The sequence below is a fragment of the Podarcis muralis genome, chromosome 11 (genome assembly GCF_964188315.1).
Source record: "Podarcis muralis chromosome 11, rPodMur119.hap1.1, whole genome shotgun sequence".
NCBI classification, from domain to species: Eukaryota; Metazoa; Chordata; class Lepidosauria; order Squamata; family Lacertidae; genus Podarcis; species Podarcis muralis.
In genome coordinates, this window is record NC_135665.1 from 55,859,765 (window position 1) to 55,887,694 (window position 27,930).

The window sequence follows — 27,930 nt, forward strand, 5'->3', positions numbered from 1 at the left end:
GGACAGGAACAGGCCACCAACAATGTTGCTCCCACAACCTGGGACTGGGGCTGGCTGGCTTTTATCTGCCCCGAGGCATAGGGTGGCCCCGGTCCACAGGTGACTCGCTTCTCCTGGCCTGGAGACGTGCACTCCTCCTGCGGGAACTTAGTTCCCTCCGCCTCTCTGCCCTGAGCCTCTGCAGCTCAGGAGAGGCTGGAAGGTTACCGGACTCAGAGGCAACCTCAGCTTCCCCTGACGGGGCTGAGAGTGGAGCACCTGTAAGCAATGGGTCCTCCATCACCTCAGGAGCCAGAGCAGACTCAGCTGGTGCCTGCACCTGAGGATCCAGCACAGGTGAGGACCCTTCAGGCTCAAGCCCCAGCTCAGCTGGTTCAGGAGGTGGGGACTCCTGTGCAGGCTGGGATTCCTCAGGTTCTGCCTCCGAGTCTGAATCCCAGGCCATTACAGTTCTTAACCCAAGGTATTATTTCTGGGTTACTGGAGTCTGTAACCTGAAGCATCTGTAACCTGAGGTACCACTGTATTTTACTTTTAAAGGACAATTGAAGGCGGCCCTGTTTAGGGAAGTTTTTAATGTTTGATGCTATATTGTTTTTAATAGTAGGTTGGAAGCCGCCCAGAGTGGCTGGGGAAACCCAGCCAGATGGGTGGGGTATAAATAATAAATTATTATTATTATTATTAAGTGCTAGACTCGCCCACAGATAAATATTAGTCTTTCATACAGAATCAACGGGTAATGGCGATGTTCCATTTTCACCAGAAATGCTGGGTGTGTGTCACGCTTATTGATTTTTCTAAGGTTCCTTGTCCTGCATTCTGGCAATACGTCGCTAAAAACCAGAAGTGAAGGTGTGCGTTTTTAATGTATATCTAGGGAGGAGTGCGTGCAGACCAACTCCATTGAAAGTACCCCCCATAAGGAATATAAGAGGAGGCGGAGCCAAAGACGTCAGAAGGGTCTAGCTCGATGTTTGCAGGTGCAATTTCCGAGTTATGTTTGAAGCCCCAACTGCTGCTCACAGAAGAAATCTAGGAATTTATCCTAGGAATCATTTAGCAGCACCGCGCCTTGTTTCTCGCTCCCTCAACGTGGAAACATTTTGATGTGCTTTCGAAGTGACCCCATTTGGGGAAACGGCATAGAGAAAGGGGTCAACTGTACTCTTGCCTCAGTGCCACAAATCCAGTCTAGAGCAGAGTGATCTGCACTAGATATTTAAAACAATATCTTATTTTATTTTATATTTATGATTTTCAGTTGTGTACATTTCAATAGGTTTAGTCATTCTAACATTTCAAAACTCGACGTCCTTCCTCTTTTTGAGGTTCCTTAAATTTATTTTTTTACATTTGCTGCATATTCTAAATTAACATGACTTATTCTTTTAGTCATCTACTTTAAATATACACTCTTACGAAACCACAGATTATTAAAATAATCGTGCCAGTGTCCTTATCTGTTTACTGTAAATAGACATTTAAAACAGTATCATGGATTTTCAAGTCATGGCTTTCTCGCCTCCCCCCCACCCCCAAGCCTGGGATCTGTAGTTTAAGGGTGCTGATAAGATTTAGGCCACCTGTGTTCCCTTCAGAGAGCTACGGTTTCCAGAATCAACTGGGGAAAGGCATTGATTGCTAAACCGCTCTGAGAATTGTAGCTCTGCGATGGGAGTAGAGGGTCCTAACCCCCCACATGAACTGTTTGTCCCTAGCTGCAGATCGTGGTTAAGGAGAGAGATTAACCGTGATCCCAGTGGCCCCAGCTGCATGTCAGGTCAAACCTTGGCTTAGCTGCCTGCCCCACAGTGCCATGCCAAAGGGACTGGGAAGGAACTAAGTGGGTGCCAGCTTGTCTCTCAGAGCCAGCGCATTTGCATGGTTCCGAAAAGCTATAATTTTGCTTAATGTGACAGGTGAAGCAGGTCTCTTGCTTCTCTCTTAATACGATTTCTCTCCCATCCAGCCATTTCATTCTCTTTAAAATAAAACATCATGTAATTAACCTTTATTTATTTAGGGTTAAAAAGGAACTTACTTATCTATAGTCCAAATATTCCTGAAGCCCTCAAGAAACTAAAGCAAAGGTGTCTGGAAAAAGGAAGTGTCATTTTATTTTTCAACTGTACGTATGATGCCTAACTTGTTCCACTGTTCACAAAAGCACAAAGGACGCTATATGTATTAAATAAATGTGATACCAGAAGCAAGTAAAACAATGCAAAGCATAATTAAAGCCTGCACCACATTTTCACTATGATACACTTGCAAGTGGCTGTTCAAATCGTATTTGCTTGGAATGGTTTATCAGCGCAGTCTCTAAAGATGTAGGATTCAGGTGTGTTCCAATCACTCCTAAAGTTAAGTAGCACAAAACGCTTAACAAATCCCCACATTGAATTGCAGTGTGTACAGAGTTGCACCACCCGACATAACGCTCCCAGTCCAGCCAGGAGATTTCATATGCATTCTGGTGGTTTGAGATATGGCATGGGATTGATTCAGTGCAAACGTCAACAAGGCAAGTGGCTACAAGCATGGATATCAGGATCACACAGCCTTAATCCAGACACCGTCTAGTGCTATCAGGTTTATACTGCTGGTCACTTCATTTTGGGTGAAAAGCTGGTGTTGGTGTGAATTAGATTATCAAAGCTGACATCAGTAGCTGTTTAGTTGTGCGCACAACATGCAAAAGTTTCATTCCTCCATGCTTAAGAGTCTAGAGAATGGTGGTACCATGTTGACATTCACATCTGAATGCTGATAGTCCCAGGTGAAATTTGCAGCTGTCCAAAAACTCCACCAGCAAATGGCAACACACAGCTAAAATCTATCTGTTATTTTGCAGTGCTCACGTTCAAAGAAGTGAGAGAAGATTCCTCTCTGACTATCTTTCACTGCTGAATGCTGAAAACCTTCTCCTGAATTCAGAACACCCAGCAGGCAAGGGAAAATACACTGAGTCCTTTAATAGTTTGAAAAAATAATTTATGTTAATAAATCTAGCAAGGTTTGGGGAAGAGGGGAGAACCACATTCACCTGTGAAACGTCAGAATGGTACCTGCTGGGCTACCTTTTAAGGTTTAAGGCTTCATATGCTGTTCTAAGGAAAGGGGGTCACTTCAGTTCAACTACATCAGGTGTGGGGAACCTCTGCCCCTCCAGATGTTGCTGAACTACAACTCCCACCAGCCCCCACAAGCATGGCCGGGGTGAGAATAATATAACTTAATAATTATTTATTGTTTATACCCCGCCCATCTGGCTGGGTTCCCCCAGCCACTCTGGGCGGCTTCCAGCAAAATATTAAAATACAATTAATTCATCAAATATGAAAAGCTTCCCTAAACAGGGCTGCCTTCAGATGTCTTCTAAAAGTCAGATAGTTGTTTGTTTCTTTGACATCTGGTGGGAGAGCGTTCCACAGGGCGTTGTAGTTCAGAAACATCTGGACACAAATTTCCTACACCTGAACTACGTCAAAGATTCTCAAGCGGAATCGCCAGTAGCTAGGTTAAATCCAAGACAGGTCACATTTAATAAGAAGCTTTGAAAGGAATCTCCTTTCTGTTCACCCAGATAAGGATTCAGCATTTTACAAAAGCAGGCAAAACATTTTCTGCTCAGAGCATCTTTCCCAAGTCCATTTTATCTTGCAAGAGCAGAACGAAGGGTGACTCTCCATCTTCCGGTCAAGCGAACGTCCCCGACAAAGGATGGTAACCGTTGTGCTGTTCTCTTTTGCAGGTCAGCACGCAGACACTAAGCATTCCAAAGAACTGAAACGAGAAGGTTATTGTTATTATTTTAAATAGAACCAGCAATGTTCATGGCGCTTAAAGAGTTTGAAAGTTGAATCCCCACCCCACCGCCCATATTAAGGCCCCCTTTTGTAATCTATTTAAACTTAAATGGATGGAATGATTTGGTGGCTGTAAGGAGATAAAGGTTAAGGTAAAGGGACCCCTGACCATTAGGTCCAGTCGCGGACGACTCTGGGGTTGCGGCGCTCATCTCGCTTTACTGACCAAGGGAGCCGGCATACAGCTTCCGGGTCATGTGGCCAGCATGACTAAGCCACTTCTGGCGAACCAGAGCAGCGCTCGGAAACACTGTTTACCTTCCTGCCGGAGTGGTACCTATTTATCTACTTGCACTTTGATGTGCTTTCGAACTGTAACAGGAGCTCACCCCGTCGCAGGGATTCAAACCGCCGACCTTCTGATCGGCAAGTCCTAGGCTCTGTGGTTTAACCCACAGTGCCACCTGCGTAAGGAGATAGTTGGGTGTAATTGGGAGTTATGTACGTGGATTAGTTTTGAGTTCCGGGAATGTGTAGATTTTGGAAATGGCATCATGGGAGGAATTCAACGTTGTGCTTTGTCAAGCATTTCAGCTTGCCAGATGGAACCATTTCCCCTCTTCTCTGTGCCTCACATGCTGTTCTGGGGGTTCTCCTGACCCCCAGAGAGCCAATATCGGGGGCACAGGTGGGGGGCGGGGCAGGGGAGAAGGTGGAAGTCCCATTGTGGAAGTCCTTGTGCAAGGCTTCCACGGATGGGACTCATTAGATGGGTAGCTCAATTGGTAGGGCATGAGACTCTTAATTTTAAGGTCATGGGTTCAAGTCCTACGTTGGGTAAAGGATTCCTGCATTGCAGAGGCTTGGACTAGATGATCTTCGTGGTCCCTTCCAACTCTGCAGTGCTATGATTCTGTGAATCATACCCTCTATGTTTCCTGTAACATTTATGAAATGCTTATAACATTATTATGTCGCATTTTGATATATCTTGATATATCCTGGTGTCTTGTATATTTGCATTTGTGGTTCTTAGTTGTTTTGCTTGGTTCCGAATGTGAAATTTGCATGGCATTGCTTTTATTTATTCCTTTTCGTTGGGGTTCATACACCGCTGAGAGATTTCTGCTGAAATACGAAGGGGCATACAGTGGAACCTTGGTTCTCGAACGGCTCAGTTGACGAACAAATCGGCTCCCAAACGCCAAAAACCCAGAAGTAAGTGTTCTGGTTTTCAAATGTTTTTGGGAAGCGGAACGTCCAACACAACTTCCGCTTGAGTGCAGGAAGCTCCTGCAGCCAATCGGAGCCATGCCTTGGTTTTTGAACGTTTCAGAAGTCGAACGGACTCCCAGAAAGGATTACGTTGGAGAACCAAGGTACCACTGTATAGGCTAACTATGAACATGAAATAAAAACACTGTCCAAGTGCCATTAGAACACCTGTCAGATTTTAGTTTCTTTAAAAGGAGCACTACAGGCAATTGGGAAGCACTAAATTTTGCTTGTCTACAGGTGGCAATGTTGTTTGATTATGCTTTCAGAAACATACTGGATAATGGCAAGGCAAAGGCTAAGCAAACCAAGGATTCAGAGGGAATCAAAACTTAAGGCCCTGATGGATCAGGCCACAAAGTTTCACCTAGTTCATTCCCTCACCACGAACCAGCAACTGCCCTTCCTGGGGACTCTTCCCACTTTACAATTCTATGATATTACCAGAAAGGTCACATTCTGAACACGAAGGCAGTAGCAACAAAAAACCGAACCAAACACAAAATCAAAAGAAGCTAAAGGCAGGATAAAACAGAATTTTTAAACATCACCTGAAGTATAAAATGCCCAGGGCAAATTGGAAGGTTTCCACCTAGCACTGAAAAACTTGCACGGTAGCCTGAATCCTTTGTTTTGATTTAATGCTGTTTTGAAACTTGTTGTTTAATTTATGGTTCAGACTGTGTACCTTTCTGCTCTGGGGCATTCGTGTCAAGGTCAGAGTATAAATACCTTCACAATGGCAAATCCTAAGATGACAAGCATAGCGTAGTTGAGGACACTTTGCAGAATAGACTCCACCTTCTCTTCACAGCCCTGCAGGGAGAATTTGCAGGTGCGGGGGAGAGAGAAAGAGAAAGAGAAAGAGAAAGAGAAAGAGAGAGAAGGGTCATTAAGGAAAGAGAAATCTATTTCAGCCCTCCCAATTTCCCCACCTTAAATTGAGTTCACACCATTTCTTAAGCAAATGGCATTTTTTAAAAAAAAAACACCTCTTGAAAGTTTTTCACCTTTTCAGTGTAATTTTCCTCCTAATAAACACAATTTTTTTGGTATGCAATTTCCCCAACTTCGGTGCGTTTTGTATGCTATCTTCACGAACATGTACACGTTTGTACACATCGTTTGGGTTTGAGAACTGCACTGCAAAATATGGACAAGGTCGAATTTAAAAGGTGGTGATGTTTTTGTTTCTGCTTTGGTTTGAGAAGGACGAGTTATGCAGTTTCCCATCAAAATGCTAACAGAATTGAATGTCTCCCCCATCCGTTACAGTTGCAGATATCAGCAGTTTACACCACTGCCACAAAAACAAAACAGGAAAGAACTGATGGCAGGATACAGTGTCATTATTTTTGTTAGCCAGTGTGGCCAGAACTGATCTGAAGGGTAGCCAGAAATCCCAAATGTTAGGATTTTCAAAATCTTGCTGCTTTATTTACACCTTGCAATCATCTTAAGAGATGGATTGCACCAGCCTTTGGTTCCAGGTTCCCAGCAATTCTGTTATTCCCATGCAAGTCCTGAATGCAACGTGCCCTTACTTGTGTATTGAGAAACTTCAGGTCACTCAGCTGCCCTGTGCAGTTTTCCTTAATGACGTCTCGCTTGCAGCAGCTTACAGGAACGCTGTGGTTGCCGGTGGCGTTGAACCATTGGCTACCAATCCAGTCGGTGTAGTTGTTGACTCCGCAGCACTGAAGCTGCAAAGATTGAAATCGTGAATGAAAGCAAACAGGGTGTGTCACTTTCAAGAACGTGTGAGATCTCAAAAGTGTGTGTTACAAATCTTTAAACAAAAAAAGAACTGTTGCCTTGTTTAAGCCATCTTTAAAAAATGTACTGAGCCTCATGAAAACACCGCAATTACATTTTTGAAATGCATAATCAGAGGCTGCAGGGAGGCTGTTTTGACACAATTGTGTTACTAATACAAGACGTCTAAGTTCTGATACAAGGAGGCACAAGCGGCTAGCCCTTACACTTGCACAAGGACCACTCGGCAATACACAGAGAGAATACAGTGGTACCTCGGGTTACAAACACTTTGGGTTACAGACTCCGCTAACCCGGAAATAGTACCTCGGGTTAAGAACTTTGCTTCAGGATGAGAACAGAAATCGTGCGGCGGCAGCGGGAGGCCACAGGAGGCCCCATTAGCTAAAGTGGTCTTCAGGTTCAGAGCAGTTTCAGGTTAAGAACAGAGCTCCGGAACAAATTAAGTTCGTAACCAGAGGTACCAGTGTATACGCAACTGATGCAAGAATCAAAAGAATAATGAAAGAGACTCCGGCTAAATTGCAGTAAATAGACGATTATGTATCACAATTATGGAATTTACCCAGTTGGTTTATACCAGTGGAAAAGCACATCTGCTATCACATCGAGCAAACATTTCCTGGACATAATTCCTCTGTCTGCAAAATGTTTGTGTAAGAAGCTGACCGGTCCATTGTTTTTAAAAGCTGCAACTTTTAGGCTTGATGAAAATGTGGGATAGATTTAAGGGGAATATGATCTCTGAAATAGGTTTCGCTTCTGTATTGAATCATTGTTTTTTACACTTAGTAAGTAGAGCATAGGCCTTTTGAAATAAGAATGGATTGCACAAGATCAGGAAATGGCTTAGTTTAATTTTGCGAAACAACTACATTTGGGGTGAATGTGTGTCTCCAGAAGCCTTGTTCATCCAGCATTTATCCTGATATGTTTGCACAACGTCTGTGAGGTGGTTATATGACTCCTGCTCTTTACTGAATATCCACTCTGATTTGAACACATTCTTATTTGTTTGCACAGAGGTGATTTATGACTTCCTGTCAATCGGTTATTATACCACACTTTTCAGTGCATTTGCTTATCACTTTTCCTTACCGCAAAAAAAATCTATATATGTATTTAAGTGGCTTTAGTGACCAAGACTGTGTTAATTTAAGCTGACTGTGCAAACCTACATTCGCCATTGTGTGATTGAATCCTTCCTGCAAAATATTGGCAGAATGGAAGGGAACCTTAAAGAAATTCACAAAGCAAACCATCCCTTGTCCAACTGCAAACTAAAAAAAACAAACCCCTGAAACAGATTACAGTGGTACCTCGGGTTACATACGCTTCAGGTTACAGATGCTTCAGCTTACAGACTCCGCTAACCCAGAAATAGTACCCCGGGTTAAGAACTTTGCTTCAGGATGAGAACAGAAATCGTGCTCTGGCGGCGCGGTGGCAGTGGGAGGCCCCATTAGCTAAAGTGGTGCTTCAGGTTAAGAACAGTTTCAAGTTAAGAACGGACCTCCGGAACAAATTAAGTATTTAACCCAAGGTACCACTGTATCTGGAACAGCCCACTAGATATTTTTCCTGTAGTTATTTCTTTAAAGGGGGGGAGGGGGGGAACTGGAAGGAAACTGCAAACAGGATAAAGTATGCAAGATGAGCCAACATTCATAGTTCTAGGACTAATAACAGGATTTTCAACCAGAGGAGGAAGTTTGTGACGATAATTTTAAACAGAACATAAAAGTTTCCCAACCTCTTGCTGTAAGTAATCTATGATGTGAGACTCTTCCGTTTTCCCGTCATAGTTCTTGAATGATTGCACCATTGGTTCATGCAAATCTGTTTTTACCTGTAGGAAGACAGAAATGTGAGGGTTTTGTTCAAGAACGGAAAGCCCCTCAACTGCAAAAAACAGAGAAGATCATTGCAGCCCCTCAGCTGAGGAAAGCCTCTCCTCTGAAGTTGTATTTGTATTGGGAGGAAATTCCTCCTTTGTGATTTCTTTTTCTGAAGTGGCAATCGCCAACAATAAAGAAAAGGGTTCAATGCCTTATTCTGCCTTCCTTGTGGACCCAGCAGTTCCCAGCACAGACTCCCTTCCCAAGTGATGATATTTGCATTTTAAAAAACCATTTCCAGAGTGATTTAACAACCAATCCCTCTTCACAGGAAACTCTGGGAATTGTAGCTTTGTGAGGGGAAAAAGTAAAAGTAAAGGTAAAGGATCCCTGGACAGTTAAATCCTGCCAAATTTGACTATGGGGTTGCAGCGCTCATCTCGCTTTCAGTCCAAGGGAGCTGCATACAGCTTTTGTGGGTTGGGACAGAGCAGGCCTATGCAAACTCTGGCTCTCCAGATGTTTGGGACTACAATTCCCATCATCCCTGACCACTGGTCCTGTTAGCTAGGGATGATGGGAATTGTAGTCCCAAACATCTGGAGGGCCGGAGTTTGCCTATGCCTGGGACAGAGCAACGGGAGCTCACCCCATCATGCGGATTTGAACTGCCGACCTTCCCCTCAGCAAGCCCAAGAGGCTCAGTGGTTTAGACCACAGCGCCACCTTTGAGGAGAATAGCCTTACCCTAACTCTAAGCATCCTTAACAAACTGCAACTCCCACAATTCTTCGGGGTGCAGCCATGACTGCTTAAAGTTGCATCGTAGCGCTTTGAATGTATGCTGTGAAATTGGCTCTGGGTTGGTATGGTTAACCACCACTCTGGCCCAAAGCTCATCCACACTCCCAGGTGTCCCAAGCCTAGAAAGCATGGGTCTGAGCAGTTATTTCTTTGAGCCACTGCTTTCCCCCTGGAAAACCTGCTCTTTAGTGCTAAATTGGAACAAATGGCAATTCGTGGAAAACCCGATTGCTGTTTGTTCCGATTCAGCGCTAAACTATAGGTTTTCCTGGGGGAAAGTAGAGGGGTAAATGGAAGGGTGGTTAAGCCTCCTAGTCATCATGGAATGAGAGGAATTCATAATTGCATTTCCACCACCCACCTCGCCCGCCTGCCCTCATCATTGGTACAGAATACATACGTCTGTTTTTACCCACCTGTCCTTTGTAAATGAATCCAAGGACAAAAGCTGCCACTTCAGCAATGAAAACCAACAGGATAATGATCAGGAACTGGAGGAAAGGAAGAGTTAGTTAGGAAGAAGCTGGTCTACAGGTGTTGTAGACATATAAGATGACAGGCTGGGGTGAAGAAGCCTTGTGTGAGGGGTGGGGATGAGAGAGACCTGTTGCCTAGCATCACCTAGAGCCCTGTGTCCAGTTCTGGGCACCACAGTTTAAGAAGGATATTGACAAGCAAGAACATGTGCAAAGGAGGATGAGAAAGGGTCCAGAAAACAAGGCTTATGAGGAACGGTTGAGGGAGCTGGGTGTGTTTAGTCTGGAGAAGAGGAGACTGAGAGGTGATATGATATTGGTTGGTTGGTTGGCATCCATCTGTCTCGCGAAACAACGAAGTGAAGCCAAACCACTGGAGAATCACAGATTATGATAGCCATCTACAAATATCTGAAGAGCTGTGACATGGTGTAGTTCACATTAATGCTCCCATCCTCTTCTGAAGTCTTCTTAGTCATGACAGAATTCAGTCTCAAGTGGGCATGCTTAAGAGATCTCCAGCTCCAATTTTACGTGGCAATGACCTTTCCTTCAAGAAACTACATGGCCCCAGCAACGGGAAGGCAAGCCATAGGGTAAGTGACTTGTCTGGAAGCGGGTGGACAGACACTTGGGGCTCATTCAGGCTTTCAGTTGTCTTGCCGCCTTCCCCCAGGAAAACCCGATATTTACCACTGGATCGGAATAAGCAACAATCGGGTTTTCAGTGGATTGACAATTGCTCCGATTAAGCTCTAAAGAGCGGGTTTGTCCGGGAAAAGCAGTGGGACAAACAGAAAACCATTCGGCCCCGTGGAAGTGTGGACCATAGCTGTCAACTTACAGATTTGAAAATAAGGGACCAGCAGCCTTGAAAATAAGGGACCAGCAGCCAAAATAAGGGTTTTTAGTCAACCAGTTAAAAGGGACCAGATAATTTTGGAGAGCAGCTCCGGTTTTTAGCCCTTTGTTTCCAGAGGTTGCTACTCAAGACACCAGCTGATGAAACACTGCAATTAAATAAATATAAGCAGCAACCACTTTTCGCGCAAAACGAAGTCCAAGCTACGAAGATGCTGCTGCAGTTCTGTATCTTTTCTCTCGTGCTCCATCTGCAGCTCTCAATTCCATCAGGTGGGGCGGGAGGAAGGGGGGGGGAATAGCGCCTGAAGTAAACCCGCAGATCAGACCATCTATGCTAGTCTACCACTACAAATCTATGGGAGAAGTGCTTGCGGTCCTTCCCTTGTAGCCCTTGGAACACCTGCCTGCGCCTCCGCCTCCTCCTCTTCCTCCTCTCTCTGAACTGCTTTCTCTATGTTTGCCCTCGCTCTCCTCTCAAGGCTCCTCATCAATTCATAGACCATGCCAGGATGCCCATCTCATCTGGGTCCTTCGGCGGCACAGCCGCAGTACGGCCTAGCGGGAGCGGGAGTGGGAGCGGTGGTGACGGGCAGAGGGGAGGCCCCAGGCAGAGACGCTCAGTTCGGCAGCCGCGAGGAGGATGGTGGCAGAAGGGCCCGAGGCTCCCACCAGTCCCAGCAGTGAGGGGATCCCAGGGGCTGAAGCTGGTGAGAGGAGGCCGGAGGGGGGCGGGCCGGGCAGCCAAGCAACACAGTTGGAGCCTCCCTCCTCCCTGGCCGGCAGGGAGGGAGGGAGAGGAGCAGCTTCCTTTGAAACCCGGGAAATTTAATGGACATCCATCAATAAGGGACAGCAGCGGGACATGGCGCTGGGATAAGGGACTGTCCCTCCAAATAAGGGACGCTTGACAGCTATGATGTGGACAAGCCCTTGTCCTCTCTGATTCCCTCTGTCTGGCACCATGGAATTGTTACAGAAGGCATTTTCAGTGATGCACTCCTTACTTACCACTCCCAACCCAATCTTTGATTCACGGATTGTAGCACAGCAGCCAATGAGGCCGATAACGAACATCACCACGGCAACACAAATGATGATGACAGCTGGCAGGAGAGGGTATTTATCCTGGAGGAAAGGGTCATATTCCTTGTAGGTGTTGAGGACGTATGCGCCAACATAAGAAAGTCCAGCTGCTGCAGCCTTAATAAAAAGCAAAATGTTGTTTCAAAATGGTATCAGATAAACCAGTTTAAACTATTATGACTTCCTCCACCCGGTTCCCAGTGAACCCGAATGACTCCTTCCAAGACTGGTCTGTGCTGGAACTAGCCACAGGATTCGACCCAGTTTCCATATTGCTGCGAGACAACTTGGCTACTACAATTCAGAGTTAATTTTTTTAAATTATTTTTTATTTTCAATGCAAAATTACAACAAAAATTACAAACATTGAATCTGAAACAAAACAGTACAAACAAGAAAGAAAAAAACAGAACACAAAAGAAAAAAGAACAAAAAACAAACACACATCTACAAATAAAACCATATCATCATTCTAATCTAGTCATTACATACATTTACACATATTGACTTCCTTCCTTTGTTCTCTCGAAATTTTTACTCTTTCTAAGTTGTTGTGTCTAATGTAGATTACTTCTAGCTTTACACTTTTTACACCATTTTTCTCTTTCTTTAACCCTGCAAAGCATCATTCATTACATACCGATATGCTTACTCCAGAACAATGTTTTTTCATATACTCTTTTGCACATCGCCATTCTTTTAATAATTTTTGGTCCGATTGTCCCCTTATGAATTCTGTGAGTCTTGCCAGATTTATATATTCAGAAAATTTAATTTGCCATTCTTTCACTGATGGAATTTTTCTCCCTTTCAAATTTTTTGCTATGAGCATCCTGGCAGCTGTTGTCGCACAGAGGAATACTTTCCTTTGATTGTCAGGAATATTGTTTGTGATTATACCTAAAAGGAATGCCTCTTGTTTCTTACTAAAAGATATTTTAAAAATCTTTTTGATTTCTTCATATATTTCATTCCAAAATTGTTTAATAGGTCGGCGTTCCCACCACATGTGAAACATTGTTCCTATTTCTTTCTTGCATCTCCAACACAGGTATTTGATTGTAATTTGTAAATTTTAGCCAATTTTACCGGAGTTAAGTACCATTGGTAGACCATTTTCAGAGTTAACTTAAGAACATCCCTGCTGAATCAGACCAAAGGCCTATCCAGTCCATCACCCTGTTCTCACAGTGGTCAACCAGTACTGTGCCTTCAGGTTCTGATGTTTCTTTGCTCTGAGTCCTGACGAAGACCAGCAGGGGAACTTGGTGTTAGATAAGTCATGTGGCACCCACAGCTCAGATCCCCAACCAAACAGTACAACCAGGAGGCTGACCCTTTCTGCCGCATCTGTTACCCGAGAACATAGTCTCATGTTGCTAAATGATAGGGCCAGGCCTGAATGAACATTATAGGTCTTCTAGGGAAACTATGAGCTCATCTTTGGAACAAAGACGCCAACTAATCATCTGTCAGCGGTCAACAGTCTTATTTGCTCTCAGTATAATTCTAACCATGTGCTTGGCTTTAAATTAAGTGCATCAGGCATAAGACCGACATTTGTCATGCTTCTGATTTAAAAATACATTTCGTTCTGAAACGGCGGTTGATTATTACAGCGGTCATGGAAAACTTCCTTCTGAAAAATGTTCCTTCCTACAGAGAAAGCCTCTAGTTGAAAGGAAAGGCAGACTCTATAACAGACTTCGCCAACCTGGTGCCCTCTGGAAAGTTTGGACTGCAACTCACATCAGCCCCAAATAGTAGAGTTGCGCTGACTGGGGCTGATAGCAAATTTGCTGTGGACAGGCAATGGTTAGCTTTCTAGTTGTGTGTGATTGCATCTGACACATCAACACAACGGTGAAAACACTTGCAATTCAACCATTGCACCGCACCAGTAAGAGCATGGGTAGGGAAACTAAGGCCCGGGGGCTGGATCCGGCCCAATCGCCTTCTAAATCTGGCCCGTGGACTGTCCGGGAATCATGTTTTTACATGAGTAGAAGGTGTCCTTTTATTTAAAATGCATCTCTGGGTTATTTGTGGGGCATAGGAATTTGTTCTTTTTTTTTTTTGCTTTCCAAAATATAGTCCCCCCCCCCCAAGGTCTGAGGGACAGTGGACCGGCCCTCTGCTGGAAAGGTTTGCTAACCCCTGAGCAAGAGTTTTCATTTGTTAGTTCTGGTTAAAGGTAAAGGTAAAGGGACCCCTGACCGTTAGGTCCAGCCGTGGCCGACTCTGGGGTTGCGGCGCTCATCTCGCTTTACTGGTCGAGGGAGCCGGCGTACAGCTTCCGGGTCATGTGGCCAGCATGACTAAGCCGCTTCTGGCGAACCAGAGCAGCACACAGAAACGCCGTTTACCTTCCCGCCGGAGCGGTACCTATTTATCTACTTGCACTTGACCTGCTTTTGAACTGCTAGGTTGGCCGCAGCAGGGACCGAGCAACGGGAGCTCACCCTGTCGTCGGGATTCGAACCACCAACCTTCTGATCAGCAAGCCCTAGGCTCTGTGGTTTAACCCACAGCGCCACCCGCGTCCCTCTTAGTTCTGGTTACCTGACCTAAAAAAAACCTGGCAGGATGTAGTGGAGTGTATACAACACAAACAAAGACAAACATACTCAAATACAAAATATTAAGAGGACAAATTTGCTTGGAAATTTTGCATGCCAAGCCGAACAATAAGGAACATGATGAGGCAGACTCATGTGATGTAGTTTGTGATATTAACTTGTCATCCTATTAAAAGTGCAAATGCTTCCTCTTTTGCCCAGTGTTACGGAAGGGGGGGTGCATGTCTTCTTCACCTTCTTCTTCGCTACAATATATCCATTTATTCCCAATTGTCAATGTCAAAAGGGACTAAAATCTATAAAATCCATAGAAAATCAACGTGCGAATTTGCTCAATTTCTCTAGGACTCCATGACACCTCCCCTGTCCTCCATAATCCCTCAAGTAAGGTGTCAAGACCCTAATCCTGTCAAATCACTCTGCCAAGCCTTTCCTCCGGGCAATGCCAGGTGGCAGACTATGCATACATGGACCATTGTCTTCCCATCACCGGCACTCAGGAAGCGCTTATCTGCGCATATCTCCAGCTCTGCATATTCCCCCCTCCCTCCTCCATATGTTAATCCTGTGTAACCCAACCTCTCCTTAATGTATTCATGATGTAACTGGGATGTATTTTGCACTGTATTCTGGGACTTGGGGGGAGTTTCAAAAGTTCATGTCACCCCTTTCTCGCTGTTCAATCTCGTCTTGAACCTGTTGCGCAATAAACTTGGATCTTCTGCAGTTTGCTCCTATGCCCGGCTGAGCTCATTTTCTTCTGCAGGGACCCGCAGACTTACTTAGTCCGACGAGCTGGGTGGCAGAGTAGCCCCGCACCCAGATTTTAGCCGTCACACTAGCTAGCTTGGACATCACAGCACTTAAAAAACAACGTCAGTTCCCAGAAACTAAACCCTATTAAATGCATCAGAACTGATTTCTAAATAGAGACATGCATACATAGACTTGCAGTCTTTGTGGCTCCTTCCTTTCAACATAGGAAGAGATAAGTTTAAAAGGCTCGTCTGTAGCAACAAACTCAGCTTCCCAGAAGGCTTCCTAAATTCACAAACAAACCTATCAATCTTCCAGTTATTTCACAGTACTTTTTTTAAAAGGATATGCTAGGGTTGCCGTATTTCAATTAGTGAAAATCCAGACACACAGGTTATGGGGTGGGGGCAAAGTTATTGAGCCTTTTTTAGTTTTGTTGTTGAACTTTTTGAGCAAAATCACAAAAAAAAAATGGACGTTTTGGAGCTTTTTTAAAAATAAAATCGCCAAAAACTACACTGCCGACATGCGTTGCCATACGACCAGATTTTCCGGGACATTTTTGCCGATTTCTGCTGGGACACTGCTTCCAACAGCAGTATTCCAAGTGTTTTCTGGAAATGTCTTGGTATGTCCAGATGTACAGCAACCCTAATATACACTTAGACTGTATATGCAAAATCCAACTCTGGAGAAGGGACCGCAAAGATCTATCTCCACCAAAGATTCACAAATTGAAAAAAATAAGCTGAATTACAACCCAGAGAGTTCCACTGTACCGTTAATAAAAACACCCACAGAAGCCAACTAGATACCTTCCCCAAAAGAATCCTAGGAACTAGTTTGTTAAGGGTGCTGAGAGTCATCGGGAGAACCCCTATTCCGCTCTCGGAACTGCAATTCCAGAGTTATTTGGGAAAGAAGGATTGACTATTGCAACGCACTGAGGACTGTGGCTCTGGGAGGGGAATAGTGGTTCGCCAAGCAACTCTCTAGTGATGTATGGAAGTGAGAGCTGGACCATAAAGAAGGCTGATCGCCGACAAATTGATGCTTTTGAATTCTGGTGCTGGAGGAGACTCTTGAGAGTCCCATGGACTGCAAGAAGATCAAACCTCTCCATTCTGAAGGAAATCAGCCCTGAATGCTCACTGGAAGGACAGATCCTGAAGCTGAGGCTCCAATACTTTGGCCACCTCATGAGAAGAGAAGACTCCCTGAAAAAGACCCTGATGTTGGGAAAGATGGAGGGCACAAGGAGAAGGGGACGACAGAGGACGAGATGGTTGGACAGTGTTCTTGAAGCTACCAGCATGAGTTTGACCAAACTGCGGGAGGCAGTGGAAGACAGGAGTGCCTGGCGTGCTCTGGTCCAGGGGGTCACGAAGAGTCAGACACGACTAAACGACTAAACAACAACAAGCAACTTTAACAAATCACACTAACTTGGATTCTTGGGGGGATATCATTCAAAGTGGTATAACACTGCTTCAAATGTACAGTCCAAGAAAGGCCTCAGAGAAAGCCTTATTTCACAGCAATACCTTGTTCTTAAAACAAAAACTTCGCTTGCTCAACACTCGAGTGCACTCAGACTTTCCCGCACTTAGAAGATGGCGTCTTTATCTCAAGAGGTTTAACCAGAACGATGAGTGGCACACCCGTCATACAGGTCAGGTCAGCCCAAGAGTTGACAATCCAAAGACCTCTTTAGCTCATGGAAGAAGGAGTAAGAACTGCTCTCTTTTCAAGTAGGTTGTTGCATCACTCTCTGGCTCAATCAGTCAGGCTCAAAACCACTTACCCAATATTTTAATTATTTGATTTATTTCTTAGCATAAGGGCCTCAGTGGCATTCTTTAGGAAGGAGGAAGTTCACCCCAGATTCCCGCAACCGCTACCTCTCCTGGTAAGAATAGGTTAAGTGCCATCAACCACAACTCTCTGAAATTCACAGGGAAAAACACCATCAATATTTTCAGCTGGGATTAAAAAACACATGGGAAAATTCCAGTTGCCCAATTATAAATGGCTGGAAGGTCTTGTGCAACACGCACACTTCCTCAGAAGTCAAGACTCTTGGAAAGGGAGGGGGAAATGTTCTGGAAAGTTTGTCGAATACTTGCTTTGACGCAACCACACCCACACCATGAATTAAAGCACTTGGCTTCCCACCCTGGGAAATGCAGTTTGTTAAGGGCTCAACTGGTAGAGCACGAGATCCCCTTAATCTCAGGGTTGTGGGTTGGAGCCCCACATTGGTGGAAGATTCCTGACTTGCCGGGGGTTGGACTAGATGACCCTTATGACCCTTCCAAATCTGCAGTTCTATGATGCTATGACTGGGTGCTGGGAACTGCTACTGCAGTATTTACCACATTTTTTGCTCTATAAGACTCACTTTCCCCCCTCCTAAAAAGTAAGGGGAAATGTGTCTGCGTCTTATGGAGTGAATGCAGGCTGCACAGCTATCCCAGAAGCCAGAACAGCAAGAGGGATTGCTGCTTTCACTGCGCAGCGATCTCTCTTCTGTTCTGGCTTCTGAGATTCAGAATTCCCCCCCCCCTTGTTTTCCTCCTCCAAAAACTAGGTGCGTCTTGTGGTCTAGTGCGTCTTATAGAGCGAAAAATACAGCATATACCACTTTTCGGGCGGACCTCACAAAACAGTTTACATAACGCTATTGCAGCGATGTGAGTTGCTTTAACAACAAACCACAAAAGGTGGAATGGAATGAATGAGATGACTTGTTTGCTTAGAGAAAATTACGGTTTCTTCTCTGCTCTCATAGACCTGGGTGTTAATTGATGACCCATCATTTGAGAAATACGCAGAAACAGGGGTACTGCCCCCATCATTTGAGAGCTATGCCAGAAATAGGTTTATTGCACCATTGAGGCTGTCCACAATTCTTGATGCTGTTAAAATCAAGAGTAGTTATTTTATTAGTTTTGCTTTGAAAGGTGAAAGGCAGAAGGCAGCATAAATACTGGATGAGATTCCTGCATTGGACTCGGACTAGATGACTCGCAGGGTCTCTTTGAACTCTACAATGCTGTGATTCTAGGATTCACCCATAGTTAATTTCAGTATACACTTCACAATTTCATTATTACTTCAAAAAGGTATCGAGGTTTAATCTGGCTGCAGGCCACATGCTCTGCCTTTAAAGCTGCACCCCCCCCATCCGAAGAATTAGTAAGCACCTGCTGTGGCTGCTCTGTGGGTGTACAGCAGGCATAAGCAAACTCGGCCCTCCAGATGTTTTGGGACTACAGTTCCCATCATCCCTAGCTAACAGGACTAGTGGTCAGGGATGATGGGAGTTGTAGTCCCAAAACATCTGGAGGGCCAAGTTTGCCTATGCCTGGCGTACAGGGTGCACTCTGCACATGCTCCAACACACCTTCCTAATTATTATCTTATTAAGCATCTTTAAACTGGACTTGGATCTTTTCTCCAACACTGTATGCGCTAGTACTTTTGCTCGTCTGAGAGACTTTATGGAACTTCCCATGAACTGCCACGTGACTGGAAAGCTACCAGAACCTTAATGGAATTTCTCCACAAGCACCCTTCTAAACCTTTAAGCAAACAAGCTGCACAATCACTCTCCCAGGGGGAAGAGCTGAAAAAATAAGCCTAGCTTCATAGTTTCTAAAGCATAAGCGGTCATGCGTTCCCAAAACACTTTCCATTTTCTCTTGATCCTTTGATTAATTGATTATATATATAAACCATAAGCTTTTCGGCTGTAAGATTGACTCTTAATGTGGCCAATCTCCCCGAAGAGTCTTTAGATTGTTTTGGGACTACAATTCCCATCAACCCTGACCACTGGTCCTGTTAGCTAGGGATGATGGGAGTTGTAGTCCCAAAACATCTGGAGGGCCAAGTTTGGCCATGCCTGCTTTAGAATGTGCATATGAATGTCTCTCTCTCTCTCTCTCTCTCTCTCCCACACACACACATACACATCCACCCACCCCACACTGGGATGCTGCAATATTTTTTTGCAGCGTGGAGTGCTTCTGTACTGTAATAATAATAATAATAATAATAATAATAATAATAATAATAATAATAATAATAATAATTTATTATTTATACCCCGCCCATCTGGCTGGGCCTCCCCAGCCACTCTGGGCGGCTTCCATAGAAACCAAAAATACCAAAAAAATACTGTAGAAGAGAGCAAAGAGACTACAAATTGCAGACTGCCATTCCTGGATTCTGTAACAGTCCATTCTGTCTCTCCATCTTCCTCCTGCCTAAAAGCGAATATTCTGTTCCAGGGGAGCCAACTTGAATAAAATATTGGGAGGGACAGGTATGCCCCACCCCCATAATCAATCACATGGAGAGGTGCACTCACACCATTTGAATGGCAATGTCCATTAACTTGGGGGGCCCTCAAAGATTTTAGGGGGGGTGAAGAGACCTCAGCCCCTAGGAGTTGGCTCCTATGCTCTGGTTCCACCAAGCCTGCTCATTGGGTAGTTTTGGGGTGTTACCCCCTAAAGTGTTTTTAATACTTCTGCAGATGCTAGGAATCCCCCAAACCTGCGTGGATGGTGGCATTTTCGCTACGTAAAGCTCCACACTCAGGAAAACAAACCCTCTATTAGTGCTTGCGTATTTAACGGTGCAAAGAGTGAGAGAGAGGAAACGATGGAGGGAGGAAGAGGGGCGTGTTTGCAGCTCATTGTTCTGGCTTCATATTGTTATAAATGACAGGCTTTTTGTTTTTCTTTCTTTCTTGCATTTTGAGATGTGCCTGCTCTAGCCCGTTTGGCTAAATGTATTCCTTCTGTGTGTTTTAAATTAAAGCTGACTGTTGAATCTTCATAAAATGAGGCGGGCGAAGCAACCAGAAAAACATAACCCGGTGTTTGCATGATTGAGAATGTGATGCACAGATCTGTTTATTTGTTTTTCTTCTAGAGAAGGAAAGCAAGTTTAACCCTAGTCCAGCATCTGTTAGGGCCTAAATGAACCCTGGGAAGCCGATGCTGTCAGTTGCCGGAGATGACAGAGGAGTAGGAGGGATGTACAGGACGCAGGTGGTGCTGTGGTCTAAACCACAGAGCCTAGGGCTTGCTGATCAGAAGGTCAGTGGTTCGAATCCCCGCGACGGGGTGAGCTCCCGTTGCTTGTTCCCTGCTCCTGCCAACCTAGCAGTTCGAAAGCACGTCAAAGTGCAAGTAGATAAATAAGTACCGCTCCGGCGGGAAGGTAAACGGCGTTTCCGTGCGCTGCTCTGGTTCTCCAGAAGCGGCTTAGTCATGCTGGCCACATGACCCGGAAGCTGTACGCCGGCTCCCTCGGCCAGTAAAGCGAGATGAGCGCCGCAACCCCAGAATCGTCCACGACTGGACCTAATGGTCAGGGGTCCCTTTACCTTTACCCTGAATAATAATTCAACACTCTCCCTTACACACCAGTTTTTTGCTGGGCCCTGGGGCCCAACGAGCAAAGCACAACAAAAAGAAACTAAGCAGAACAGTTAACTTTAACCACTTCTATGCTTTCTTTCTTTCTTTCTTTCTTTCTTTCTTTCTTTCTTTCTTTCTTTCTTTCTTGTTTCTTGCTCCCTCTCTCTCTCTCTTTCTCCCCTTTACCAACCTCTGAAAGCATTTCGTGCCTCCGACAAAGTAGGCTGTAACCTATCACAACTTATGCAACAAGACATTAAATTATTATTTAAGGCACCCCAGACCTCCTCCTCGTTGCTCCTGCTCACATTATTACAAAACAATTATATTTCAACATCACCCTTCCTCTGAAAATCTGAGGGCAGCAGTCATGGCGTGCCAGGCACATTTTATCCTCACAACAATCCTGCGTTAGGTTAGGCTAGGCCGAGAGATAATACGGTTATTAAGGCCCAAATTAAATGTTTTGGTGAGAGGTAAGGCAGGACAGCCTTGTTTCCTTGGCAGAGGAACATCGCAGAATTTTGGTACGTGAGGAAACAAAAATAAGGATGTCACAGCTGCCTGTTTCCAGACAGAAATTATCTCCCAAATTCCTCTGTTCTCCCACTTTCAGTTGATGGGATTCCTGCTGACAATGTGCGATATCGGCTGCAAGGTTTCCTGAAGTTGGGTCTCCAGCTGTTTTCGAACTACAATTCCCATCATCCTGAACTACTGGTCCTGCTAGCTAAGGATGATGGGAGTTGTAGTCCAACAACTACTGGAGACCCAAGTTTGAGAAACCCTGGGTTAGAGAGCATCAGACCATGATCCTGGGAGACGAGGTCAAAATCCCATCCAGTCAGACAGGAAGCTCACTGAGCGATCCTGGCCCGGTTGGCATCTCTCAGCCTAGCCTACCTCACAGGGGTGTTAGGAGGAGAAGATGGGGAGGAGGGAGAACTCTGTGCTCTACCTTGATCTCCCCGGAGGGAAAATGGGATATAAATGTAATTTTAAAATAAATCCGTAGGTGTGCAAGCCGGCAAGCAGGGCCTCTGACACAGATCTGAAGGCTCAGGTAGGTTCATAGTCAGATGGCACTGAACAATTTTCTATTTCTACGTGCGTTGAGAAGTTAAGAATTTAGAATACTCTGCTAAATCAGGTCAAAGGCCTATCTAGTCCAGCATCCTGTTCTCACAGTGGCTGACTGGATGCCTGTGGGAAGCTCAAAAGCAGAACCCACACCCCTCAAGACGGAATAGCCTTTTTTCCCCCTGTGAGAGCATGGCAGTCATTTGGGGCACCACAATCTCACCCCGAAAAAAAGCACCTTTTCAGAGGTACAATCTCGCATGGTGCCTCTGAAACACATGTTTTTAAAACACATGCTTTGGGGCAAGGTGCCCAAGAAAAAAAAGCTTTTTCCAAGGCCACAATCTTGCATGGGTGACGTGACTCGCCCAGGTGTGCGGCCCCAGAAGACGGTGTCCTGGTTTTCCGGCACAACATGGAGGGTATGAGAAGCTGAGTACAACATCGTTAGGGCTGCAATATTTCAAACAGTGAAAATCCGGACAGAAAAGTTGCTGGGTATATACACAAAGTATCAAATATGGTGACAGTAAGAAGAATGCAACAAAACAACAACACCACAAACTGGCTTATAAGTATAAAACCAAATTTACTAGAATAATAGCTAGAATAGAGGGAGACTTGTAACCATTCAAGCAACAAACATACTAAGGTGCCATGTGCAAAACAAAGCCTGGAGATACTGTGAACATGGAGTGGATAAATGTACAAGTTCCATGTGCAAAAAACGTTATACAGACTGGATAAATGAACCATTCAACAAGTAGCGTAAGCCCAGTCACAGAACGGCAACCCCGTGCTGCCACAACGGCAAGGGTAGCACACTGGAGAATATGAAAAAGTTTTCCAAAGCTGTTTTTCAAAAATTGAACTGGATGAGATGTTCTTCAGTGGGTTTTGAGTTGGAAACACAAAGCCGTATGCATGGATCAATCGCAGTAAGGCAAATCAAAGCCACCACCCTGGTGAGGATATTGCAAGTGGGCAAAAGGAGACCTGTTCTCCGGATATATTACAGGTTTCGCTACACGCTTCATCAGTCTGAAAAGCTGCATGATACAAAATAGCACTCCAATTACAATGTGTGGTAAACCATAAAAATTTGGTTTTATACTTATAAGCCAGTTTGTGGTGTTGTTGTTTTGTTGCAGAAAAGTTGCTGGGACAAAGGGTGTTTAAGGAGATAACAGAAATCACTGGGTGACGCAAAGTCCAGAGGTAGCTTTGTTATCAATTGATGATGGGGTGGAAGGTTCGCAGGCTAGGATGGGCTTGCTCACAAATTTATTGACAGCTGCATGAGTTATTATAGATAGGAAGTGGATGGGGCAAGGTGAATATCAAATGGAAGAGTGGTAAAAGGGGTGTGGGGTATAGCTATTAATGATAGATTAACATGTGCTATTAAGGTAAGATGGGGGATATGCAGGAGAAATGATTTTGAGGAAATATGGAAGGCATTTGTAGAATTTGTACTGTTAAAACAGAAAGGGGTCAAACCATCACAGGAGGTATTGAAATTTGGGGGGGGGGGTTGGATAGTTACAATGGTATTGTCTCGGGGGTGGGGTGCACATTTTTATTTTTATTTATTTCTATTTAAAAGAAAAAGAAAAGAAAAGTTGTTTAGGCTTTTTTTGGAGCAAAGTAGTTTGTTGAGCTTTTTTTACAGACATTTTTTACAAACATCGCTCTCTCCCCAACTGGGATTTCCAGCAACTCTTACTCAGAGGTTACTCAGATTCTGGTTCTGGGCATTAACAGTTGCACATCCCCACTGTGGTTTAAAGAGGACTCGAAAAAGAGAAGCGGCTGTGTTTTCTTCCCTTTTTGTTTACAATGCATCTGTTCATTTGTGGCCGCTGCAAACATGTGTGTGCATCTTTGTGAGATGTACATGGCTTGCAGCCACAGGTGCAGATCTGCAAGACACCCAACAACCCGCTTCTGGCTTGCAAACCTGATGAGGACAGCCAGATGCAAAGCTAGCCATGGCTTCTGTTCTGCTCCTTATCTGGTTCCTACGGAAGAGCAAAGTTCAATAGGTACAGCTTTGTCATTGCACCTGCTGAACTTTGCTCTTCCACATGACATGAGCAATGAAAGGAAGTGAAGCAAAAGCTGTTTAACAATCAGTCGCTGTGTCCAAGGAATTCTGGGAATTATAGTTTGGTGAGGGAAATAGGGGATCTCCAAACAGCTCTCAGCATCCTTAACAAACGACAGTTGCCAGGATTATTTGGGGGAAGCCATGACCATTTAAAGGGGTATGGTACTGCTTTCAATGTATAGTGCAGATAGGGCCTTAGCCCACAGAAGTGACTGTCCTGCCTGCTGTCATATACTATATTAGTTAGGTACCAGCCTACAGGGACGCGGGTGGTGCTGTGGGTTAAACCACAGAGCCTAGGACTTGACGATCAGAAGGTCGGCAGTTCGAATCCCCGTGACGGGGTCAGCTCCTGTTGCTCGGTCCCTGCTCCTGCCAAACTAGCAGTTCCAAAGCACGTCAAAGTGCAAGTAGATAAATAGGTACCACTCCGGCGGGAAGGTAAACGGCGTTTCCATGCACTGCTCTGGTTCGCCAGAAGCGGCTTAGTCATGCTGGCCACATGACCCGGAAGCTGTACGCCGGCTCCCTTGGCCAGTAAAGCGAGATGAGCACCACAACCACAGAGTCGGCCACGACTGGACCTAATGGTCAGGGGTCCCTTTACCTTTACTTTTACCAGCTTTCTAGTGAGTCAGACCATCAATCCCTCAAGGTGGGTCAGCAATAAATCACACGGAGTAAGTGAAGGGAACTCCAGTTGTGGAGGCTGATGGTCCCTGCCTTCCTACAGTTGCTTAAGACTCCTCATCTTCCAGGTCCTTCCCAAACAATCTGAGACTATGCCCTCTTCATGCCTCTTCTGGCTCTGTGAGACCAGGGGTAAGGGGAGCTTGTCACAGCACAAAGAGGAGACCTCCTGGCTTCTTTACCAGCCTCTTGGTCTCCCTCTTCTCCTTCTGGACTTCTCTCTGCCACGGATTCTCCCAGCTCACGAAACCCTGTTACCTCTTCAGCTTCGGCCATCTCATCCTCCAATCTTCTCCCTCTGGCCATTCATCATTGTCCCACCACCATTCCTGGGCTCTGAGCCTTCGTCCTTTGGGGTTTCTCAAGTTGGTGCCTCCCACCACTCTTCTACATTCACGGAAGCAGCAAAACGCGAGCCGCACACATGCAGACGCGCCATCACAACTTACGTTCTATTCAGGATGCGAATGGGGCTCCGGAACGGATCCCGTTCGCATCCCGAGGTACCACTGTACAGTCGTACCTCAGAAGTCGAACGCCTTGCGAGCCAAACGTTTTGGCTCCCAAACGCCACAAACCTGGAAGAGATTGTTCCAGTTTGCGAATGTTCTCTGGAACCCAAACGTCCGACATGGGTTCCGCGGGTTCCGATAGGCTGCAGGAGCTTCCTGCAGCCCATCAGAAGCCGCGCCTTGGTTTCCGAACGTTTTGGAAGTCGAACGGACTTCCGGAACGGATTCCGTTCGACTTCCGAGGTATGACTGTATCAGCTGTATTGACGGTCAGTGGCAATCCAGGGTTTCAGACGGGGTTTTGAACCTGGGAATTTCCACACACAAAACATGGGGGCAATCACTGACTCCAGGCCTTCCCTACGAAGGGAACCAAAGAAGTAACTTTTGTAAAGCTCCCCTACATTTGTCTTCCAAGGTTAATCAGACAAATAGCAATTTCAGCCTCCGCCAACCGGGTGCCCACTCCTGATAATTTTGGACTACAACTCCCATCAGCCCCAGCCAACCTTCTGCTGGTGACTGCTGCCCTGTTTAAAAGCCTAATCTAAAGCAGAGAGGCAGTGTGGTGTAGTGGCTAGAGTCAGGGCTGGGATCAGAGAGACCCACTCAGCCAGGAAGCCCACTGAGTGACTTTCTTTCAGCCTATCCTACCGCCTAGGGTTGTTGTGAGGATTAAATGAAGGTCTGTGAGAATCAAGTACAGTGGCCTGAAGAAGAACATCATAAAAATTTCCACCCGCACCTGTCCTAATAAGCACTTAATTCAGACCAGAACATCAACTGCCTCACAAATGCAGTTCTGCCTTGTATTAGATCTCTCTAAATAAATATGATTTCTGCTGAATTTGCCACCTAGAAAAAATGCAACTTTATCAAATGCTATTAAAGGGCAACGATGGAATATTGGGGGGAAAGAGAAAAACACACAATAGAATTCCTTTTATAGCACCCAAACAGGTTTCTCCCTGCTCCAATTAAACCAAAATCAATACAGTACAGTGGTACGTTGGGTTAAGAACTTAATTCGTTCTGAAGGTCTGTTCTTAACCTGAAACTGTTCTTAACCTGAAGCACCACTTTAGCTAATGAGGCCTCCCGCTGCTGCGTGATTTCTGTTCTCATCCTGAAGCAAAGTTCTTAACCCGAGGTACTATTTCTGGGTGAGCAGAGTCTGTAACCTGAAGTGCCTGTAACCTGAAGCATCTGTAACCCGAGGTACCACTGTACTGAGAATGTTCTGTCAGGTCCTCAAACCTCAAACCCACACCCTGTTACAGGATATCCTGTCCCCTACTTCGCTGCTCAGTTTCTCGGAGGCGTTCTCATTCCAGAGTTGCCAAATGCTTTGCTATTTTTATCATCATTATCATTACTACAGAGAACCTGTGCCTTAAGCAACTAGATGGCAAGGAGGAATTAAAAAGATAAAAAGATTTTCCCACTACTGCAGCTTCATTCCAGGAGTAAAAGGTCCCCTGCTGAGTTTCTTCTTTCGCCATGTGTGTTAAAAGTCATAGGAAACTAGCCAGGAGCTGCATGCGGGGGCTCCTCATTTTATACATGGCATCCAGAGTGCTTCTAATGCAGGGATGGGGAGACCTACCACCAGTGCTCCCCCCCAAAAAAAATGTTTAGGGGTGCTCTCATTTTGACTCAAGAAAACGACTGTTTTATAGTTAAAATCGGGAAAAATAAATACAGTAAATGGACAAAAGTACAAAGATTTACAAAAGGTTTAGGGGTATGCGTACCCCTGAGTCCCCCCAGGGAAAAAAAAAGCAGCACTGCCTTCTGCCCTCCTGAGACTGACGGACTCCAGCTCCCATCGGCCCCAGTCCGCATGGCCAACAGTTTGGGATGATGAGATTTGGAGTCCAACAGCATCTGAAGGTCACAGGTTCCCCCACCCTCACTTCAATGCCGTAGCATCCCTTGTTAATACAGGGATGGGGGTCCGGAGGGCATTTCTAACTTCCCTTTTACTAGCTCTGCTTCTGAAAAAGCAATACGGAAAGTTTCAAGCTGTAACCCCAGAGATGTCTACTTATTTTATATTTTGCAGGAAGCTGCCCAACTCAATCCCAGTCTGACACTCTTAACCGCAACAGCACTCCAAGAACTTCATGTCCGAGCACAATCTTAGGGTACATTTACTTGGGATAAAGGGGAAGGGCTTTGTCCACAAAGTGAACTCTCACAGCAACAGGTGTTTTAAGCTCAGCGAATCCATCTCTTGTTTTAGATCTGCAGGAAAGAGTCAATAGAACAGGAGGAAAGTACTACCGAATTACAGATCTGCTTTCTTTCCATCTTACTCACCCAAAAAAACAGGCTGATCAGCAGCAACACCGTTTTGGAGGTGATCACGCCGCAATCCATTATCTCCGCTCTGTGTGCGTTTCTACCACTGAAGTGGTGGGAAAAAGATTTTTAAAACAGCAGCAGAAGAAAGCTTTTCGTTTCCTGCTAAAGTAATTACGCCTCCAGGTTTGTGCAGGCTCTGGGGACTTTTGAGCTGAGCGTTACCAATTATCAGGGCATGATGCTCTCAGTGCCCTTCCCCTAATCACATGCTCGGTTATGTACAGTGCAAAACAACACCTTGCTTATTCCTCGCCCATGTGACTAACAGACTATTGTGACTAACAGGGTTGCCGTAAGCCTTCTGAACTAGCTGCCTGGACAAAAAGGGGCTGTACCATGCAGTTCCTAATAGCAGATCCACCACAGCTTGGAGCTTTTGTCCGGCTGTAGCTGAGCAGGCAACTGAACACTTGAATGCATTCAGATCACACACGCCACCCAAAGAATCCTGGGAATGGTAGTTTGTTCAGGGC

General features: G+C 45.2%; 1 protein-coding gene across 1 annotated transcript; it reads right to left on the minus strand.

Annotated features, from left to right (window-relative positions):
* Positions 1 to 3,520: 3,520 nt before the first annotated feature.
* LOC114606720 (tetraspanin-36-like) lies at positions 3,521 to 27,697 on the minus strand. The gene is made up of 7 exons (XM_028749223.2): positions 27,413 to 27,697; positions 11,854 to 12,045; positions 9,922 to 9,996; positions 8,617 to 8,712; positions 6,632 to 6,790; positions 5,820 to 5,903; positions 3,521 to 3,789 (listed from the first exon to the last, which is right to left on the minus strand). The coding sequence occupies exons 1-7, from the start codon at positions 27,470 to 27,472 to the stop codon at positions 3,703 to 3,705; spliced, it is 753 nt and encodes a 250-aa protein (XP_028605056.2). The 5' UTR covers positions 27,473 to 27,697; the 3' UTR covers positions 3,521 to 3,702.
* Between the last annotated feature and the right edge of the window lie 233 nt (positions 27,698 to 27,930).

Coding starts and splice junctions, on each gene's coding strand:
- LOC114606720 (XM_028749223.2), bottom strand. CDS start 27,472: ATGGATTGCGGCGTGATCACCTCCAAAACGGTGTTGCTGCTGATCAGC. Junction 12,046..27,412: donor TGATCAGCCTGTTTTTTTGG/GTGAGTAAGATG, acceptor CTTTTTATTAAG/GCTGCAGCAGCTGGACTTTC. Junction 9,997..11,853: donor CAAAGATTGGGTTGGGAGTG/GTAAGTAAGGAG, acceptor CCTTTCCTCCAG/TTCCTGATCATTATCCTGTT.